The sequence below is a fragment of the Falco naumanni genome, chromosome 8 (assembly GCF_017639655.2).
Source record: "Falco naumanni isolate bFalNau1 chromosome 8, bFalNau1.pat, whole genome shotgun sequence".
Classification (NCBI taxonomy): Eukaryota; Metazoa; Chordata; class Aves; order Falconiformes; family Falconidae; genus Falco; species Falco naumanni.
In genome coordinates, this window is record NC_054061.1 from 11,413,978 (window position 1) to 11,430,700 (window position 16,723).

At 50.8% G+C, this 16,723-nt stretch overlaps 1 protein-coding gene across 1 annotated transcript; it reads left to right on the forward strand.

The window, feature by feature from the left end:
• Nucleotides 1-2,241: 2,241 nt before the first annotated feature.
• NKX2-5 (NK2 homeobox 5) lies at nt 2,242-3,921 on the forward strand. Its single transcript, XM_040604760.1, has 2 exons — nt 2,242-2,597; nt 3,306-3,921. Exons 1-2 carry the CDS (start codon nt 2,303-2,305, stop codon nt 3,911-3,913), a joined length of 903 nt encoding a protein of 300 aa, XP_040460694.1. The 5' UTR covers nt 2,242-2,302; the 3' UTR covers nt 3,914-3,921.
• The last annotated feature ends 12,802 nt before the right edge of the window (nt 3,922-16,723 follow it).

The following is a 16,723-nucleotide window of genomic DNA, read 5'->3' on the forward strand; positions in this document are numbered from 1 at the left end:
TGTGACTGGGGGTCTGGAGGAAACCCGTCAGTCCTCGCTTCACAGCGGTTCGCGGGGCGGCAGCTCTCCCGGCCGCGGGGCCGCCGTCGGGGATGCTCTGCGGGCCCTTTCCCCGCCGGGTTCAGCGGGCAGAGGGGCACCGCCGGGCGGCCGCTGCCCTGTGAGCTCCCCTGGGCTGGGGAGGGCGTTTGGGCCCAGGGTGGAGGAAGGGAGCACCGGAGCCCGTTTCTCCCGTCCCGAGGGAGGTGGATGGTACCAAGGCAGGCGAACCTGCGGCCGCGGGTTTGGATTTGCCGGGGATGTGTGAGATCGGGATCACTCCGTTATTGTAGTGTTGATCCAACTTATCCCGATTAGCTTGTAATAAAACGGAGGCACCAAGGTTAGAAAGACCACCAGGCGCTGCATAGGGCAGATAACCCGACAAAGTCCCGCCGTAGGCCCCTCTCCCGAGCCGGGCTGCCGAGGCTGCCTCCACCTTCCTCGGGCGCTTCATCCCTTCCCCTGCAACCGGGGAAAAGCCCCTCCGAGCTGTTTCCCAGGGAAGGCTGCAGGGAGCTCAACCGCTTGGCCGCCCCCCTCCCCTCGTTAAACAGCGGTATTTCAGGCCTCCCCGCGTACAGCAACCGCTCCAACTGCCATCGCAAGATGCGGATCTGGTTTGCGAACAAACCGCTCCCCGGGCACCAGCGGGCGGCTGCGGCGAGGGACTGCGAGCGGCGGGGCTGCTGCCGCGGCTGCAGCGGCCAGCGGTCCCTGGGGAGCGGGACCGAAGGCACGGCACCGCCCGCAAAAGCATCCTCACCTTAGCCAGCTTCCCCAGAAGGGAGCCCGAGGGTGCCGAGACACTAAATCTCGGGGGGGGGGGGGGGGGGGGGAGGGACAGCAGCAGGTACCCCACGGGAAGCAGGGCAGCTGGGGCAGGTGCCCGCCTTTTCACCCGCCCCGCAGTGTTTCCTCCGTTTGCGGGAAGATTCGGAAAAAACTCGCCCTGCGAACCCCGCGGCCTCCCCGGGCAGGGCCCGCCCGAGGGACCCCCTCTAACTCACCGCATCCCCGCAGGGCTTCTCCGCTCGGCTCCCCGGCCCCTGCCTTATCTTCCACCGTCCCCGGCTCGGCGGGGACGAGCCGATGCCCGTGCCCCCGGAGCCGGGCCGTCGAGCGCCGCAGGAGGCTTCCTCCTTTACTATTATTACTCCCCACCTCGCCCCCCGAAGCCAGAAAGCGCCGTAACGCCCCCCCTCAACCTGCGACTTTGCCGCTAAGGTTTATTTTAGCAACTCCAAGCGCGTTAAATTAACCGGCTCCCGCTTCTACCGGTGAATGGCGAGGCCCGGGGGCAGCCGCCCGCCCGCCGGGGCTGCGGGGACCCGGCCAGCCCGGAGGTCGCCCCCGCCTCCCAAAGCCCAGCGCCCGGCTGCTCTGCCTTGCTCCTCTCCTGCCCCCAAAAGCCCTGTATATTTTGCAACGCCTTCAGCCCGCGGGTTTTGGGGTTATTTTGGGCTGTTTTGGTTTTTTTTTTCCTCGACAATGCTGTTTTTTTGTGGGAAAGCTTTACAAAACAGGCGGGGGACACACATCCAACCGGCATTTCCCCCTCCAAAGCCAGGCAGGGGCTGTTTAGGGGGTCTCTGCTATCAGCTGGACTTTGCGGGCATTGTGCTGCTTCAGAATATCTGTATAAACCTTAAGCGCGGATTTCCCCCTGAGAGAGCTTCACACAACAGTGAATTCCCGTTCTCTGGTTCCTGCGATCAGATACTGCAGAATACTAAAACCGAAACCTCCGTTTCCTCACTTTAAAAAAAAAAAAAAAAATTAAATCAGCACATATTTGGTTGATGGTTTCCTCCCGGCCTGTTTATTTAATCTGACTGTATGATAGATGGCATCAGATAGCGGCTTTGTACACATTAGGCCATTCTGCATTTTTTTTTTGTTTTTAATGGATCAACAAACTCAGCGGGGAAAAGCTGGATAAATACAGTGCCGCCCCTTTAAATGAGTGGAGATGTTTTTGAGATGTATTACTATATTAGGTGACATGGAACTTTGCATCTCTCATACCATCACTGCAATGTTGGCCAATAGAAAGCTAAAGTCACCCAAAAACTGCCTAGTCCCTCCTTCCCTTCCCTTATGGTCTGGTCCTACCTGCCTCCAGTGCACAAGTCAAGGCTACTCGCGGGAATGCTATGTGCCCCCTCCATGAGCCCACGCTCCACCACTGCTCCAGGTTGGCTGCTCCTCACCTACTTTTCCATGACCCTGGCCTCCGGCCGCTGCCCCGCTCCCCGCCGCAATGTTTCCTAGCCCTGTGACAACGACACCCTTCTCAGTCAAGGATATTTTGAACCTGGAACAGCATCAGAGCGGCCTGGCCTCCATGGAGCTCTCCTCGCTGTCCTCCCCGTCCTGCATGCTGGCCACCTTCAAGCAGGAGACGTACAGCGCCGAGCCCCCGGCCCTGCCCGACCTGCGGGAGGAGCTGCCCGAGGCACCCCCGGCCAAGGCTGCCACCACCTTCCCCGGCTCCTACTACGTGAAAAGCTACGTGGAAATGGACTCGGCCAAGGACACCAAGGTGGACAAGAAAGGTAAAGCCGGCGAGTAACGGTGGTGCTGCCTGGGGCTCACCGCTGGGCTCCAAACCCAGGGAAAAGGAGGGCAGGGGGAAGGTGACCCCCGGCTCAGGGGTGGCGGGAGGGGGCCACTGCGTTGGACCTCGGCCCCCACCTGCCCCCAGCCTCGGGGCCCGGGGGAGGAAGAGCATGGGGAGCAAAAGCGCCTTTATCCCCTCCCAGACCCCGCGGTGCAGCAGTGGGACAGACCCACCGTGGGGAGCGTCCCGCTGACCCCGGTCCAGAGACCCCCACGGCTGCCCCAGCGGGACCAGGGCCACGGCCTTGAGCTTGCCCAGAACTCAGGCGATAAATCGAATTTCCAACTTGCTGTGCTGAGTGTGTATGCCCAACGGGGTCGGGGTGGGATTTGGTGCAAAGGCTGCAGGTGATGAATCCACACCATGGCACAGGCGGTCGCAACTCAAATCAGTGCATGCAGTACCCTTGTTTTTAAATTAAGAAAGAAACAAACTAAAAAAGACTCGATGGAAAATTGCCAAAGAGGTACTTATGGAGCAGGGCAGGGCCGGGCCCACTACCGCAGGAGCGGGTCGCTGCAGTGGCCTGTGGGGCCGAGGCCAGGGAACAGTCGGGGCTTGCGGTTTATCGAACATTGCTTTACTTTTTTGCACATTTTTTTGTTCCTCCCCTTTTTTCTTCTGCCCACTTATTTTGCTGCAGAACTGTGTTCCCTGCACAAGAGCCTGGAGCAGGAGAAGAGAGACCTTGAAGATCCCGAGCGCCCCAGACAGAGGAAAAGGAGGAAACCTCGCGTCCTCTTTTCTCAAGCCCAAGTCTACGAACTGGAGAGAAGGTTCAAGCAGCAGAAATACCTCTCTGCTCCCGAGAGAGACCATCTAGCCAACGTCCTAAAGCTCACCTCCACCCAGGTGAAAATTTGGTTCCAGAATCGAAGGTATAAATGCAAAAGGCAGAGACAGGATCAGACCCTCGAAATGGTGGGCATCCCCCCACCCCGGCGGATAGCGGTGCCGGTACTGGTGCGCGATGGGAAGCCCTGCCTGGGGGAGTCTTCTCCCTACAGTTCACCGTACAATGTCAGCATTAACCCCTATAGCTATAACGCCTACCCCGCGTACACTAACTACAACAGCCCCGCCTGCAACGCCAACTACAACTGCAACTACCCGTCCATGCAGACCATGCAGCCCTCGGCGGCCGGCAACAACTTCATGAACTTCAGCGTAGGGGACTTGAATTCAGTGCAGACGCCCATCCCGCAGGGGAACGCGGGGATCTCCACGTTGCACGGGATCCGAGCCTGGTAGAGCCGCCCCCGCACCCAGCCCGCTGCCCTCCGTGGACCGCGGCCACCGGCGAGACCCCGGCGCCGGGGATGGAGGGGCTTCGGCCGCGCCTGCGAGCCGGTCTCGGGACATTTTCAGGCTGCCGGGGGGATGAGGACAGTTCCATGTAGCATCCCGGCAGAGTTCACTGGCGTGGCGGCCGGGGAGGTGTCCGGTGGTTGGTGCGGTGGCCGCGGTCCGTGCGGGGCCAAGTGGGCACCGCACCGGGGGACTCGGCGCTTCCCGACCCCCCGCACTCCCCCTTCACCCTGGGGTCTTCGCCCCGCTGATTCCGCTCCTTCCTTCCTACGAAGCAAGCGGACATTTCGCTTGACTAGCTCCCAACAACAGCTAGCCAAGCCCTGCAACTTTTTTTTCCCTTTTCTTTTCTTTTTTGCTCTATACTAATTATTATTAAGATCCACATTTAATTTTTGCACTTCCCGTAACGGTCCCCGCTGTCCGGCCGGTTCAGCACCTCGCCAGCCCCCAGGTCCCCCCTTGCGAGGCCGCTAACGCCGGCCCCGGCTGCGCGGCCGGTGCCGGGGCGGGAGCGGGGCGGGCGGCGGCTCCCCCCCCAGTCGGGATGAGGACAGACCCTCCACCACCCCAGCCGAGGAATACAGACACCCGACCCGCCAGGTCCCCGTAGGGTTATGCACTAAACCGTGAGTTAGTACTGAAATGCACTGTCCGCCCCTCGCCCGCCGCCCCGTCCGCGTTCCCCTTTGCTGTACGAGCTGACGGAGATCAGCGAGTTGTCATTAAAGAAGAGTGGCTGAACCTGGCGCGTCCCTGGCGTTCCTTGTCCGGCCCGGGCCCCCCGCACCCGCCGGCGACAGCCCCCAGCTTGCCCTGCCGCCTCCCCGGCTTTGCGTGGTCCTCCCGTAATTTCAGCAATTCCCGGCTTGAGGTTTGCAAACCGTGCTTGTATCTAAAGGTCTTTCAAAAATAATTTAAAAGCTGCTTTTTGAGCTCACAGCCCGGGCAGGATCAATATGCACCAGGAGTGTCCCGTCCCCTCCCTTGGGCTGGGGTCGGGGCTGGCACCGCGTGTCCTGTCCCCCCCGCCCCGACGTGACCCCAACGCTCCCGAGTGTCCGGGCGCGGAGGACGAGCGTTTCTCCCCCACACAGAAAAGCAATGCAAGGGGGGTACAGACACCCCAAGCCATACACCAAGGGGAGCTGGCTCCGCCGGAGGGGAGCTGCCCCGCAGCGCACCCGCGGGAGGTTTCCGCGGCTCCTCCGCACCCCATCCCCATGGGGGAGAAGGGCCAAGGACCCCCGCCTGCCCCCAGACTGCTCCGGGGCTGCGAGCAGGGCTCCCCACTGCCCGGCTCCCCACCTCTGCATCAGCCCCAGCCTCCCGGCCGCTTTTACAGTAGTCGCTATCAAATGTCAATTATTGAGAGTGAGAAACAACAAACATTGTAATTCACCGCAGTCAAAACATCCTCTGAGCGTCTGGGATCGTCCGGCCCGGTGACAAGGCGATTAGGGGAACCTGCAACCTCTCCTGCCTCGGCCATATCGGCCCCATCAGTAAACAGGGATGGAGACAGGGTGGCTGTGGCCCTGGGACACAGGATGAAAGGCTGTCGGTGAATGGAAGCTGCCTGCAGCCTCTCTCTCTCTCCTTGCCATGGGGACCAACCTCACACACACACACACACCTCCCCGAGGCAGGATTGCACAGATAAGGAGCTCCGACCTCCTTCCTATCTTGCAAATGGAAGAGGAGCCCTAGGTGCTGCTCACCAAGCCCCTAAGGCAGCCTGGAGCTTAGGCACCTGTCTGAAGCTCAGGGCTGTGCAAAGGGTGGCCTTCTGCCACCCCCCCACCCCCCCACCCACCCCCGGCACAGGCTGCCTCAGGGACACCTACCCCAAAGAGGCAGAGGGACACTGGGTCTGTTCCAGCCTGAAGCAGGGACACAGGGCTGCCTGCCCCTAAGCACGAAGGAGCTGGGGCCAGCCCCAGAGCTGTGCAGCCCAGGAGCAGCAAAGGCTGCCTCCCCGCCTCATTCGGAACATCTCCAGTCCTGGTACCACTGGCTGCACGGGGAGTTTTGCCTTGTTCCTACACAGGCTTTGCACTGGAAGGACACACAGCAGATGGTAAAGGCTGCAGGTTAGCCAGAAAATACTCTGCTCTTAGAGGGCCAAGGGTGTCCACCTTCCTGAGAGCCCCAGGCAAAGAGCATGGGAGGGGGCAGGGGAAAGCTGGGTTTAAACCCTGCCGCTGTTGGATGCTGGGGGGGACTTGCTGGTTTGTGCCTCAGTTTGCCTGATCTGTAAAATGGGCACAATGCAGCCATCCCACTCTGTGATGCTGGTGCCTGGCAGCCAGAAGCTGCCACTGCAGGGCTTGGCCAGGCTCAGAGCTCACAGGGAGCCCTCAGGAGACAGGACAAATCCTGCACTAACGTGAGGTAAAGCACTAAGATGAGCTAAAACTTGAACCACTGCTTTCAGAAGCTGGCTCTGAGTTGGGCCTTTTACGAAGAGGTCTACCAAGATGGACTGCACTGAGACTCCAGGAAAAGCCACAGGGAAAAGTAACTCCACAAACCACCACAGCACCCCTCTCCACGTTCTCCAAACATCCTTTCCCTTTCTCAGATCCCTTTATTTCTTCAGATGCGTTTATTTTCCTTTTGTAGTATCTCAGAGCTACAGCTATCCGGCTGTCCAGTGGGATTTAGCCTGCTGCTGCTCTGCAGAGGCTGTTCTGGGCACCAGCCTCCGGTCTGATTTCTAGGGCTGCCCCGTGCTTGCTCTCAGCAGGGATGGATGGATGGATGTATTGCAGCCCCTGCCCACACCGCTGCTCACATGCTTGCCTCCTCCCCACGCTTCCCCATTCCTGCGGGAATTGCATCACGAGCAGATGCATGGCAGGATAAAACAGAGGCTTGGAACAGCAGCCGGAGCCTTGGAGCCGGCTCAGAAAGTAATTTAGGCCGAGGACACAACCACAGCTGGCTGAGGCACAGCAGCCGCAGAGCGAGGCATGGTTGAAGACCTTTCATTATTAGCTGGATTAAGGGGAAGTGCAAGAGAGATGCACAGCAGGAATGAACCCCCAGCACACTGATTTTGGCCGAGGGGGGCTCACTGTCACATGCAGAGACACCCCAGTGCTGCTAGCCCAGGTCTGCCTCCTCTCTGGCTGCAGCCCCCCAGCAAGAGCAGCGTCCGCAGCAGCAGGGTCAGGCGGTGGTAAAAGGTCTCCCTGGGACTTGTGAGGGCACAGGGCTTGTCGGCACACAGCACCGCAGCGGGATGTGCTCTCCTAAGTCCAATACTCTCACAGGTTGAGAAAAACTGAATTCATCAAACCTGACACGTTCCTCCACCTGAGCCTAAAGTGTTTCACACTGATAGAGCCAAATGAAAAGCCTGTGCTTGGAAAACATTATTCCAGAGGGAAGCACAGGATCCTGGTGTTTCCCCAGGGAACCTGAAATCAGAGATCCTGTCAGGGTTTGGGGACATGCTAAGGGGTGTAGGAAAGAGGCTTTAAGAAGTTTTGTACTTGGGTTTGATCTCCCTGTCCTTTCCTCAGTTCGTTTTGGATTACACAGCCTGGCACTGGCACTCATTTCCCTGTTTTAGACCAGTTTTTCAAGAAGAATTTAGTGCCCCAGCTCCACCTGAAGGTAACAGCGCAAGTGCAGCTCAGTACCACTTGTCTTCTTGAGACAAACTACATATGGTAGGTGTATACAAACTATTTGGAATTCACACAGTTCGTACAGGAACAAGTTGTCAGCTGTAAGGGACTGATACCAAATCCCTTAGCCTTTAGCAGCTTTGTAGGAACTGAAGTAATTGTTTTTCCCAAATAACACCCCTGCAGTTCCTAAAGTGCATCTGGCCAGAATTTTATTCCTTAAGTTCAAGGAGTTTTCACAAAGGAAGTTATTCTCTAGAAACGGAGATATGGTCCTGGCAGGATAATTCCTGATGGGCAATGTTTCCACGTTCCTGAGAAGCCTAGCAGGAAAACAACAGATCAACAACTCCCCTCCCCAGCCCCCTGCACCTAATTCATCTCACTGACAACAGTTTAGATCAATATCAGCAGTAAGTGATTTCTTGTTAATGGGGATTATTAAGAAGAATCAACACCTTTAAAATGCTGCTCCATGTTGTCTCCAAAAGGGATAAGCTTTCAGGCTGGAGCCTGTTTTCATTCCTGAGTGGTCCGCGACTGACTGAGCACAACAGGAACTTAATGCTACATTTTGATGCAGCAAGAGAGGGAAGTGGAGATTTCTCCTATCCCAAGATCAAGCACTGGCAATATGTTTGTGAAAGTTCATCAATAAATGTTTAGCAAAACAACGTGGAATAAGTCACTTGAAAATAACTGTCTCTTGCACTCGTTTTAAACCCTGCCACTCCAGAGCATCATTCAGTGAGAAAGTCCCATTTAGCCCAAGATCATCCTCAGAGCAGTCCATCAGCCACAGGCCTTCCCTAACCTCTCCTTAGTTGACTTCCACACCAAAGGGAATTCCAGTGGTTTTTTTCCACTGGCTTTTCCTCTCTCAAAACAGCTTGCTTTATTATTTCAGTACAAACTCCAATCCAGCCTCAACAGAGGTCTCATCCTTACTGCTTCCTCCACTTCACAGGTAGTGCACTGATCCACAGGTATTTCCTTCTAGGTACCAACAAAGGATCTTTAAGGACCTCAAACTCCCCTCTTCCCACTTCAGCCCTCAGACTACACAGAGCAAAAGCACCAACTGAACTAGATTGCTGCTGCTGCTTCTAGCTACAGTGAACGTTACACTGCTGTGCCATAGGCAACAGACCAGTTTTAAAGCATCTCTACCATTTCTGTCGTATTGCACAGACTGTTGCTTGAAATGGCTACTGGAACCACTGGGCTGGCTGAGATGCATAAAAATAGGCAAGTTTCTCTGTCTTTGTGTAAAGGAGTTACTGGAACTGCAAATCACATAGGAGCTGTTTCAATGGAGTCTGGATGAATACACCAAAAGGCAGGATAAGACAGAAAACAAACTGTTTCCCAGAAACTGAGCAAGAAGAAAAGCTGACAGAAGTCCAGGAAGAGAGATGGAAATTTAGAAAAGCAAAGCAGGGCATTTTTAAACCAGCTCTGTGTTCTGAGCAATTGATGAAATGACTCTATTGAGACTGTAACACATTTGTTAAGCCATCCCTGCTTAAAGTAACATTTTTTTAGCGTCAACAAAGACGCATGGGTGAACGGCTAAACCACAGGTCTGTAAGTCAGGAGATCTGGGCACTTCCCCCATTAGAGAGGGGCGTCATGTCTGCAGTGGGGTCGGCAGAGGCAGACCCTCACTCCTGCTCAGCTGTAAGCAGGGGCCATGCAAGTGCAGGGGTTCACCAACATGACTTGTGGAGATCACTCAATACTTGCTTTGTTTGATGTGCTGGAAAAAGAAGTTGTCCAAAAGAAAAAATAATTTGCAAAGGGGCAGAATCTTTTAGTGGCCAAAATAATTTTATTTCTTAGGGTTGGGTGAAATTAATTGGTCTTGGGGAGACATTCTGGAATTAAGTTACTGTTCATGGAGATGGGTAAGCTGAAGGAGAAACAAGCACGAATGACAGTACTGTACAGTGGGCAAGGTCAGGAGTTAACAGGCTCAAGCAGGAAAAGAAAAGCAAATTTGTCAAGTATTTCAAATTCTGTGAACTGCTCTAACTACTACTTAGTAAGAAACATAACAAATATAATTTAGAAAGGCATTTTAGTCCTAGAACAAACCTATCTGTTTATTGAACAAATCATTTACCTGCACTGTTAAAAACATCTACTCTCAGAAACGTTTTCTAGGTGTTGTGAATATTGGGAACAGGATTTGGTGCACTCTGCTGCTGCAAGAATATACTATAGTTTATTTAGGAAATGTCTGCTGTGCTAAAATAGATTGCATTGTCCTCCAGCATAAGCTTTGAATAAGTCACAGTACTGGCTCCTAGAAATTGCCCCCACATCCCATCTTCCTCGCCAGGATTTTTTTGTACTCCTTACTATCTGTGAAAAATGAAAGCTGCTTTCAGAGCAGTCGCTGCAGTCAGTGGAGGCACAGCGTAGACATGTGCACAGTGCTGGCTGGCTGTCATCAAGAGAAGCCGTTAAAAAACAGGTCACAAAAAAAAAAAAAAACCCCAAAAAATCCAAACCCATTTCAGTCAAGTAAGTAAGTTTCTTATATTTTTAAGTACCAAGACATTAGAATGAAGTCCTGTTTCCTGGCTTCAGCAAGTCAGTTCTAATGATATCAAGGAGATGATTTGTGCTATTTCAGGGAAGGAAAATATAAATCTTGGTTGACTTGAGGTTTCATGTACTGCTTTATGCATTGTGCAGCGTCAGCTGCTGCTTCCCTCTCTGCCGCATACCCACAGAGACAGGTCCAGATCCACCCCGCAATTACACACACTTCACTTTACGGACATGGTTAATCCCACTGAAGATTCTCATACCGACACGGGCAGCGTATGAGGGCTCAGAGTGGAAGTAGACAGACATGCTGACACCCAGCTACATTGCTGGCATCCTCTCATGCTGAGGCTCTAGTATGCTTCTGCTATTTATTGCTGGTTATGAGGGCTAGAGGAGTTTTTAATACTTGTTCTGGGTTACAACATACACCTGAGTTTTTCTTTCCAATTAAATGCCCAGAAAGTAATTCAGACCCTGTGCATCAGCGGGGATTGCAAGAGTCCCCATCCTATAGCTACTAAACATAGAGATGCCACGTGTGCAGCCATGCTCAGATGCAGGTTCCTCACTGGCATCTTTCTAGATAGCCCTTTTCAAGCAATGCAAAAAAAATTGTTTTACTTAACCCTACTTCTGAAGACATGAAAGTGAAATTGCTACTATAAAAAGAGATGTTCTGCCATATCTCTCATCCAACACTCACAGGCATCCAGCGTGCCCGTCTGGGATCTCAGGCTAATTTCTCCTTCCAGATGCACCAAAAAAGGAAAAAATAATTAGTGAGAGCTGCTGGCCATCAGCACCTCCAAAAGCCAGGCCTGAGGCGACCACATTTGTCTGGTTAGACACCAATTTAGAGCCCACCAGTATTCCACCCCGAGAACTTAAGCCTAAATGCTTTATTATACAATGAGGCATTAGAACTAGAAAACAGGTTTCTCTATTTAGTCTCAGTGGTAACATTATCTATAGCATTTCATTTTTATACACACAAAGATTATTTCCCATGTAACAAGATGAAAGTAATCACTTCATCACTTGATATTTCCCCAACAGCACCAAAAAACCCCCCCAAAAAAAAACCCCTAAGAGCACACAAGAGAATCGCCCCTGGTGCAGCACACTGAACGACAGGGACAGTTGCAGGTTAATTTCCCAATACCCTCTTCACTTTTCTTTCTTTCCTAACCACGATTCCAGTCCTATTGGTCTCGATATTCTGGTTGTGAAAACACCGTGCTCTGCCCCTTTGATCAGCTAGTGAAAAGCCCTTTCATGTCTTGCTGTCTTCATTACCTTACATTTTAATTGCTGGCCTTGCGTGGGACAGACAGGTGGTGCAAGGTCACAACGGGAGATGACGGATGGCTTTTGGCAGTCTGTGTCCAGATTACACATGCTGAAATCAACCTGTGCGGCAGTAACCCATCCCGCACTGGGGGATCAGCGGGGCATGCCCAGCATCCGATGGCCACAGCCACCAAATACCTATTTTAGGTCCTACTAGACAATAATAATGAACCACACTTCTTCGGTTCTTGCAGATTAGCATTTCAAAGCACCACGCACACAACTGTTACTTGTCTGAGCACTGCCATCCCTACAAGCTACTGGGATCACCATTTCACATGTTGATGAAACGGTACATCCAGAAACAGGGATTTAACTCAAGTTACTTGGAAGATCTGGCAATGTTAGAAGTGAAACCCCGAAGTTTCACATCAAAGCTTCTGCACCGATGGCTGAGCCCTGATGGAGTGAAGATTTCTGAATAAAGAAATACATTTCAGATGCCAATCTTATTTTAAATCCCATAAAAAAAAATCACTGAGGAAATGGTTTTCCTTTTACACACCCAAAGCTTTCCATGTTTTTCCCTAGAAGATGAAAACTCAGCGCTTTGGAGCCCTGGTGTACAGGAACTTCAGTTTTATCCTGACTCCATCTACTTACACTTCGCAAACGCATACACCCATTGCTACCATGGTAGAGAAGGTCTTTTTTCCAATGCATTTAATTTGCTAACTTCTTGGTTATGGCAAGAGTTACACAAAGTTCATTGCAAGGATAGCTGCATTGGATCGCAGGTACCATATCGCTATTTTATCTGTTCAAACAGAGAAGGGGTAAGAAATCATAAGGAGGGAGACACTGGACTGTATCATAGAAGGTATCAGGCTAGACCATCCTGCTTGTCCTTTTTGGCCTTAAAAAACTTCAGATGGAGCAAGTGGGCTCCCAAAGCAAAGGGTGGATACACATATGCGGCTAAATGTCATGTAATTCAGACCCAAACTTGACTGTAGGCCCTTTATAGCACAGAGAAGCCACGATCTCAGTTCTGGTGACATAGGATGCTCTTCTGGTGAAAGTTAATACTGCTGCGCTCAACTTGTCTTGTGTAGAAAGGTATTTTGGGGGTAGATCCACTCCAACTTGAGTGTATAACCAAAAGAGACTAGAGAGGGTATTTTGCCAAAGTCAGACACTACCCTTACTAGAAGTGCAAAGTTAATTGGTTTGAAGATTCTGCTCCAGGAAAGCCAAGTTGGCCCTGCAATATTTGGAAAGACAGAGCCCCTGATTAACTGTAGAGAAGAAGGAAATACGTCCTCGCTAGTTTCTCCTCCTCCTCCTGCCTCCCAGATGGCCATTCCTTTCATTTTCCAGGCAGGCTGCTTCCCTTCATGCAGCTGAAATCAACATTGCGACTCATTAGCTCTACTTGGTCTTTTCATCCAGAAGTCAACATGATATGCCCAGGGAACTAAATGACAGAAGTCACATTTAGACTGAGGTACAGGTGTCTGGGACCAGCGAGGCCACTCCAGCAACTAGTTCCCGCTTACACCATCTTGGTGTATTTTTTTTTTGTAGTTGTTGTTTTTGGTTTGTGGTTTTTTTTGGTTTTGGTTTTTTTTTTTTTTTTCAAAATAACATCACACAAAGTTTGCAGATTTTGGAGTGTGCCAAAAGAGCATCATCCTCTTCAAAATACATTAGCCAGATTAGCTTTCAAATCAAAAGTCTTCTTTGAGACCACTCTTGTTTTATCAACCAAGAAAACAGCATCACAGCCACCTTCTGAGGGAAAATGAAAATATTTAGAGGAGGTTCAAAATCAGTTGAGAAAAAATCATGTGGGCCACAGGACTGTATTTTTATTTTTTCTTAAAAACAGAACTGATAACTTTGGAATTTTTGAGTCACTGACATTTTGTGGAAAATCACACTGTAATTACTATTCTGCACAGTGCCCTTTACCTATGCTTGTTATTGCTGCAGCATGCACTGCTTGTTGTTTTGCTTTTTTTCAGTAAAGTCAGAGCTGGTGAGATCTTGAAATCGGGAAGACCCTATTTTAATTTTAACTCTGACATTAATTTTATGCAGAATCTTGAGATGGTCATTTAAACTCACATGTTGCAGTACAGAGAGAGTTCGAGTGAGGAACAAGGCTCCTCCATCGCCCACTGAACACAGGCAAGCTGCAAAGACACGGGCAGAAATCCCTGCTTCCGAGTGCTTGGATGGAAAAATGCATGTGGTGGGGGGGTGAGCGCAGGAAAGCCTGTGCACAGAGAGGAACTGACTTTTCAAAAGAGAAAATGCTTTCTGCTGACCTGAGCTAAAGATAGGATGAGCGCAACCAGCAGCTTTTTAAAGCAGCAGATCCCATCTTACCAGAACTCCCCAAGGAGGGGGACCGCGCTTGCACCGCGTACGGCATTTAACAGAGCTTTTCCCCCGCACGCTGGGATGGCCCACGGGACCAGCATCTCAGTGAGCTGCTGGTCCTCCTGGGGACCTGGCTGTACCCCAAAATCCCGGAGGGACCTTTCCCTGAGCTGCTCCCCCATTATCCCAGCGCTCCGCCCGGGTACCACAGGCGGGCCCTTCCTTTATCACTTTGACTTTTGACCTTGGAACGGATGGGGCTGTGCCCTGCCACCACCACTGCTGCCATCTGGCACAAACCCCCTCTGCTCCCCGCCATGGGGGTGCTTTAAGTAAAAAAAAAAGGGCATCGTGGTGATAGATTTGTCAAGACCAAGGGTCAAGTTTATGTTGATCTACAGGTGTCAGAAGCGATCCAATGATTAAGGTCCCTGAGAGGTCACCATAAATTCTCAGGGGGATGAAAATACCACGTAACTTACTTGCAGATGTTGCAGAAGTAACCAGATAAGGTAAAGCAACCGCCCAGCGAGTGTTAGCAGACACCATTAGAGCAACAGGTGATGCCACAATGTTATTTTGCTGTAAGCCAAGGTGGCCAAACCTATAAAAAGGTGGAAACATCAAGCAATCCAGGCCACTGTCAGGGCAAAATAAGGACATTTGTTTCAGCTTAAATTGGGGTGTCTTGGTTTGCACGAGACAAGAGGCAGCCTTTAATGCAAATGGTTTGCCCTTTTCGGTCAGCACTTTCCATGTATTTCGCTGACAGTTGTGAATTATACCCAACTCAAAAAATGTTTTTGTGAACGTAATTATTTTAGAGTAGAATAGTTCAGTTGGAAGGGACCTACAGTGATCATCTATCCAATTGCCTGGTTTTGCAGACAGAAAAAACGTTACGTTAGGTACAGCTACAGCAGATACATAAAAAGAATCTCCTTGTCCTAGTTTCCAGCTCCTCAGCTAATGCCAACAGAATTGCAGAATCATTGAGGTTGGCAGAGACCTTTGAAATCATCGAGTCCAACCGTTAACCCAGCACTGCCAAACCCACCACTATAATGTCTCTAAGCACCACATCTACATGTCTTTTAAATACCTCCAGGGATGGTGACTCCACCATGTCCCTGGGCAGCCTGTTCCAATGCTTGACCACCCTTGCAGTTCTCCAAAGTGTTTGACAGTGGCCCACCTGCACACCGCGATGCCCAAAGCCAGGGACCACACGGACCTTTCCGGCAGCCGTGGCAGCTCAGGGTTGTTATAACCGGAGCATTTAAGCCCAGCAGTTATTGCAGAGCAGGATGCTCAATCCCTTTATCACGTCTCCTTTCCCTGCGGCAGCCAGAGCGAAGTCTAATTTTAAAAAGCAGTGATATGGTGCTGTTGCAGTCACACACGTTACAGCTAGTTGCTGGGTACTTAAATATAAATGTGCATAAGCCGTTCTATAGTTAGGCTATTATACAGTTGAATATATGGAGTTGTGTTAAGCAAAATGCAGAAAGCTAACTTACTAACTTGTTCAAGCTCAAAAGTTAAAATAGATGACTTGCCTATTTTATTTTTAGAGTAATTTTGGGATTAATAATCCAAAGTGTTTCTCTGATCTAACAAATAATTTTAATGAAACCAAGTTAATAATCAAACTCCAATTTTTATCTGACTGCATTCCTTTGGAAGGAGAACCTTTAACATAGAAAATCAAGGCAATGCATTTTCCTTCATGATATATTCCAATGAAAGTTAGAAATATAATGGATCTCATCGGAATTAATAAATCCTATTGAGATAGGAGAAACTCAGAGTTTAACTGAAAATAATTTTGAGTATCAAACCAAAAATTAGTATTAGACTGTTTATAATTTTTCTACAAAAGTTAGAAAATTATATTCCAGTAAAGAGACTGTTAATGATAGCAAAACACTTATTACAGGAATAATATGCAATAAATCCGAGTACAGCACATCTTGGCTACCATATGCAGCTGTTGCCATCAAGGCATAAAGATTAATTTTAGAAATATTTGTAGCATCTGCCTTGCAGAGTTTCAGCGCTAGTGGCCACTTAGAAGCAGTGTTAACACGTTGCACGTATTTGTGCTTCTGCTTTCACCTGTGCGAGCCTCTGCCCTGTGCGGCGGGGCTGGGCACACGCTGCGGCGTTCTGCTGAGCAGTGCCCACAACAGCCAAGAGCACAGACAGCGATGCTTGCATCACGGCTGGTTTCTCCCATGTGTGACTGTGGGCCCAGTCCTGGAGAAAGTTTTAAAACCACCTTTGCTACCTTTACCCATACGGAGCCCAAACATGCTGGAATTTGCGCCGTCTTTGCTCTGTTGAGGCTAGCTGGGTGAAATCGGTGTGGGGCTCGGCCGAACATTATTTCACAGTGCTACCTAGTGGCTTCTGGAATAAACGATCAGCTTGTCAAAATGCATTCTCCATACAGAACCTCAATGTGAAGTAAATATAAGCATATATAAAATCTAAACCTCCACAACTGCCTGAGATGGGTACGAGCTATATTTTTACCCTGGGGGGGGAAGGGAAGGAAAAAAAAAAAAAAAGGAAAAAAATGCATAAGGACACTGGCACACTAATCCTAAGCATTTCTGACTGAATATTGATACACACGTGCACATCAACAACCTTATCCCAACCTCCTGCAGTGGTACTGGATGCCAGGGCAGGTGGCACCTTTATGTGAGAACCAGGATTTTTCCTCCTTCACCACTGCTGGGGATTAGCACAGGGACACGGAGCTAGTGGCATTCACGGCCCTTCAGCCACCGTCCCTCCCCTTCACATCCCCTCTTACAGCATCAAGATGTTAATGCCAGACTCTGTGATCCGATTTTCCCAGATTTCCTGC